The 5,548-nt window shown below is 41.6% G+C and overlaps 1 protein-coding gene across 1 annotated transcript in view; it reads right to left on the reverse strand.

Annotated features, from left to right (window-relative positions):
- TGS1 (trimethylguanosine synthase 1) overlaps positions 1-93 on the reverse strand; it is a 25,272-nt gene extending 25,179 nt beyond the window's left edge. The window contains exon 1 of the mRNA XM_010006881.1: positions 6-93. Coding sequence (XP_010005183.1) covers positions 6-93 — 88 coding nt within the window. The remainder of the gene's footprint in view (positions 1-5) is intronic.
- Between the last annotated feature and the right edge of the window lie 5,455 nt (positions 94-5,548).

Raw genomic sequence — 5,548 nt, forward strand, 5'->3', positions numbered from 1 at the left:
CTCACCCTGTGCTTCCAGGGAGTTGTCCGCGGGGAATGTCCGCGTCTCGGTGGCGTTGGGAGTCGGGGGAGAGAGCAGGCGAGGAAGGGGCATGGCGAGAGAAATCGTCAGCGGGAGATGTTGCGGCAAAGATCCGGCGGAACCGGGAGCGGGCGGCAGGAGGGCAGAGCTGGGGCAGCGCGCTGGGGAGCGGTGGGAGGAACGGGAGGGTGTGAAGGAGCAGGGAGTGGGGATGGAAGCTGAGCCTGGTGGGCCAGGGGGCCTGGGGAAAGGTCGGCGTGAGGCGATGGGAGGCAGAGGTGGATGGGAGGAAGGGAGGGAGGCCTTGGGATGCAGCGGCACGGGGAGCTGTTCTGCTCGCAGACTTCCTTCCTGTGTGGTCCTGCTTCAGGCACCGAGTTGGATATAACCTGGGATATAACTCCTCGTTGTGGAGCGAGAGACTTTCATGTGGGAGACCTGCTGTTGGGAAAGTTGGAGGATGTGTAGAAAAGGAGGATGGTAGGTGAGAAAGGGAGGTGCAGTGGTGAGCAGATGTGAGATCACGGAATGTGTGGGGTTGGAAGGGACCTTTAAAGGTCATCTAGTCCAGCCTCCCCTGCAGTGTGCGGGAACCTTTTGACTAAATCAGGTTGCTGAGAGCCTTGTCAAGCCTGACCTTGAATGTCTCCAGGGATGTCTCCATCAGCTCTCTGGGCAGCCCACTCCGGTGCTTCACCACCCTCATAGTAAAGAACTTCCTAATATCTAATCTAAATCTACCCTGCTCTAGTTTAAGGCCATTATCCTTCGTCCTGTTGCTACATGAGTAGATGCTGCCCTGTAGAATCAGATTTTATCCTTGCCTGCACTGCATAAACTTTATGTGATGATGCACGAGGTCTGAGAGATTTCCTACATGAAACATTGAGCTATGGACTATTCAGCTCTACTCAGATTATTGAGAGTGCATTTGTGAAAAGCATGAAATCCAGACCCTCTCTTTTGGAAGCAGAAGGGCTGACTGTTGAGGTGACAGTAGCACAACTGCTGTCCAACAACAAACTCTGTCCACGTACAGACAAAAATCTTAAACCTATTTGTATCCTGAATCACACATCATCTTACATCTGATATAACAAAAAATATTAAATGCCATCATTTGTCAGGACTTGTGATGCATCAATTGCAATAGTAATTAAATATATTAGAAAGAAAAGGAAAGGTTTTTCTAGCACTTGTGTAGATGTAACTGCAGCTGCAACTAGGATGCTACTTCACCTTCATATTTCAAAACTGAAAAAGCAGTAAAATTAAAATCTTACAAGTTGTTAGCAACAGATGTGTTGAACTGTGAATTGAAAAATATTTTGAGAATTACTAAACTCATTCTCTTAAGGAAAAAAACATCCTACATTTCAAGAGAAAGTAAGAGGTAACTTCTGTGTAAGAACAAGGTGACTATTCTTTTATAACACCAAGTCCAATATTCTGCAGCCACCAGGAGGAGCCACCAGCAGCTAAGGCTGGACATCGTGGGAATGCCTCCTGATATTTCCATTCTCCAGCCATCTGCAGGTGATGGCATATCAGTTTAGTAGGAGAGTGGATTTTTCCTCACGATAGCTTTCCATTTTTCCTCTGAACCCATCATCTAGCAGTGAATTGCACTGTCTGTCAACTTACATGAGAAGCCATAGAATCATAGAACTATTTTGGTTGGAAAAGACTCTTAAGATCAAGTCCAACCATTAACCTAACTCTACTGAGTCAGGTGATAAGCCATATCCCTAAACACCACATCTATGTGTCTTTTAAACACTGCCAGGGATGGTGATTCAACCACCTCCCTGGGCAGCTTGTTCCAGTGTTTGATAACCCTTTTCAGTGAAGAAGTTTCTCCTAACATCACCTTTTTAATTTTGAACATTGCTTCTCCCAGCTTCGTGTGATGCTTGCCTTGTTGGAATAGTATGTGAGCAACCAGGTCCCCTCCGACTCTAGGTAATCTATGATTCTATGACTGCTTCATGTTGAGTTGGTGTGGAGTTGATATGTCCTTCCACTGGAACATGAAATGATTTGCTCCATCCACACAAGTGAAGCCAAAGCAACCAGGGGCTCTGTAGCCAGCTGCCCAAGGTGCTTACCTTCCTCTACCCACCCATACTTTGCTCTGGCAGGTCCTGTTCTGGAATGCTTTCGTTACTTCCCTCACCTGTTTTCTGCTCCTTGCTCTCACACACCATTGTGAGCCTCAGCTTCAAAGTTCTTGGATGCATTTGTTGCTATTTTCCCCCTGTATCTTAGGTGACAGTGAAAACCTCCACTTCTAAGTCATCTGGACTTTGCTGCTTTTATCTGTGCTTCTCAGAACTTGATCTTGCCTTCCAGCTGAATTTGAAACTCTTCATTATTTCCTTCTTTTAAAATCTCTTTTCAAGGCTAACTTCCAAGACAGACACTGACCAAGTAATGATAAGCTGAGGGATGCTGAGAATAGCATCTTTAGCTATTAAAAATAAATCAAGAGCCAATATATGCAATGTGTACAAATCAGAATATATTCTCACAGTAACTCTTAGATGCTCATGCAATTATGTGTTCCAGTCTTATATGCACATCTCCCTGCCATGTGTGAGAAATACTGGAGAAATAAGGGAAATATTTCAGAGTCAAGCTGGGGTTATGTAAGAACTTAAAGAACCTTCACTGTTTCCTTGGAGGAAGTTATTGGATTATGTATGTATCTGAATATAACTAAAACCATGTTCTTGGTTTATAAGTGGATATTAAGATTAAGGATAGTATTTAATTTTTTATAATTTACATGTTGCAAAATGCAAGTAATTCTACCATCCTTCTGTAGTGGGTAAGCTGAAAGAAGTATCTGAGAGTGTTTAACTCAATGCACTCTATTCTCTCATGGCAGGAAGGGATACATAGATCTGAATGCCATACAAAAGAATTTCTAATTTCTGCAATTTATGTACTGGAAGAACAGATTCAGCTGAAGTATTTGGATGACATTCTGCAATGTGTGCAGGGGTTCTGGCTGATCCAAATGTCAGTTAAAATGCTCTTTGTACCTGAGGTTTTTCTGCCTAGTGTTCTGTACCCTTTCAGTCTTTTGCTTCACATTTAGAAGTGAAAGGGTGGCTTAAAAGGGACATTATTCCAATGAACTGGGGAACAGAAGGTGTCAAATAATAACGTATCTATGTAACTTGTATGGAAAATTATGTCATAAGTGAGGGTTTTTTTCTTTAAGCTTGTAAGTAGTGTCTAATAAAGAGAAGGAACTGGAGGAAATGTCACTTCTCCAGCTGCAGATGTACACAGAAGGATGCACAATCAGCTTAAGCTGCAGGGCCTGTTCAGCCTGGAGAAGAAGAGACTAAGGGATCTCATAAATGCTTATAAATATCTAAAGGGTGTGTGTCAGGAGGAGAGTCCAGTCTCTTTTCTGCAGTGTCCAGTGACAGGACAAGGGGCAACGGGCACAAGCTGGAGCATAGGAGGTTCAAGCTAAACCTAAGGAAGAAAATTATTTTCTGTGAGAGTAACAGAGCACTGGAACAGGTTGCCCAGTGAGGTTGTGGAGCCTCCTTCTCTGGAGACATTCAAGACCCATCTGGATGTGTTCCTGTGTGATCTGCTGTAGGTGACCCTGCAGTAGCAGGGGGGTTGGACAAGATCATCTTTCAAGGTCCCTTCCAACCCCAGCAAGTCTGACTCTGTAACTAGAGATCTCTCAGTATTATCTTCTTTTCACTTTTTAAATGAAATCCACTAAGAAAATTATAAGGTCAAGGTAGTTTTACATACTGTTTTGTGACCATCTGTGAGATACTTTTTTTTTTTCCTCTGTGTCAAAGTTCCTTTTGATACTTGGATATTGGTGATCTGGCACATGAGAAAGTAATTTTACATGGCAACATTGTCTCAGTGAGAATTAAATTCTTCCAGTCCCAGAAATCTTGCACTTCTAAATCTTGTTCAGCACATAACATTTGTTTGCTTTTATTTGAAATCCATGAAGCTAGATGTGGTATTTTCTTTAAATGGTTGAGGAGCCAAAGAAATTTTTAAAAGGACACAAAGCAAACATGATATCCAGGCATGTTATTTAGTTCTGTTACTTAATATATGGTATAATTTTTCATCCCCAAATTGCTTTCTTAAAGATACTTCAAGTCTCAGACTTCTGGTAATGGGCAGAATACTCTGATTTTGATGTAGCTGTACTCAGCTTATGTCATTAAACAAAACTGGTTTGTTAAGAGGCTGGTTCTTGTAATCATTATGGTTGGGTGAGCTGTTACAGTTCATTCAACAGTGATTACTTTGCTTTCACAGAAGCAAAGGTGCTTAAGACAAAGTCTATTGAAAAACAAGAAATGAAGAGGTGCTTCACTCACAGCTCCATGACCTTTGATTCCAGTAGAGAACTTGGATTTTTATTGCTCTTATTTTTATACAGTGAAGGGTTCCAGGTTGGTTGTTATTTGTTCTGTTTTCTTTTGGTTTGGGCTGGGCTTTTTTGGAGGTGTATGTGTTTTTTGTGGTTGTTTTTTTGTTTTGTTTTGTTTTGTTTTGTTTTAGGTGGTGGTATCTTTTCTGTGTAAATCAGGCCAGTAAGTGTATGTGACATTTCACTGGAAGAGAGAAAAGCCCACAGGACAGATAACTCATTTGTTGTACCACTGGGGAGTCCCATCGGTTGTTGCTGGTACCTTTAATTCCTACATAAAGAATTTTCTAGCTCACACTTGGAGACAAAAGCCAGAAAGACTAGAAAGACAACAGATAACTTTTATAATGCCTGTACCATGGATTTGATTGTTCCCTGGTTCCGTACATCTTCATAGCCCAAACAAATACTGTCAGTGCCTGCTGTCTTCAAAGCACCTTTGAATCCTGTAGGAATCATAATTAATTGGAACTTTACCTGTTTGGTCTAGGCAGTTAGACACTGTTAACCTTTCTATCTCCCCATAGTAGTCTTTGGTTTAACTTTTTATATTCCTTTCTCTGTCTGGTAGTACATGCAGTTAAATTGTATCCAATTACATAGTCCTAGCTAATCAGACCATTTATTTTGCAAGTGATCACTACTCCTTTCCACCTTTTTAAGTGCTGCAGATGTAGTTTAAGCCAGAGGAAGCCACATCCTGACGCTGTGAACACATCTTAAAAAATTAATTTAAAGATGAGTAAGGTTAATCCTTCTTTACAGTAAAGTGTATTTCTCTCTGAATTAGACTAGTTTTTATAGGTGCCATGAAATTCCATGACTTTTCCTGTAAAGAAGTTTTGTGTGACTGTATTACAGCTCTGTTTTCCAGTGCAGCTCTGAAGAAAAGTAACTATGTTTCTCTGTTACTTAATAATTTGTGCTTGCAAGTTTGTGGACCTTTTGGCATTGTGTAAGAGCCCTAGTCAAACCCGATATACAAAGCAGTACGTGCATACTGAATAAAAAGATTGTTTCTAATCTAAAGAGTGGGTAGTAGCTTTGTGTAAAGAATGCAAGACTTCTGGGGAGATTGTTGGGCTTGCTTTCAGG

This window comes from Chaetura pelagica, unplaced genomic scaffold, assembly GCF_000747805.2.
Source record: "Chaetura pelagica isolate M959 unplaced genomic scaffold, ChaPel_1.0 scaffold109, whole genome shotgun sequence".
NCBI lineage: Eukaryota > Metazoa > Chordata > Aves > Apodiformes > Apodidae > Chaetura > Chaetura pelagica.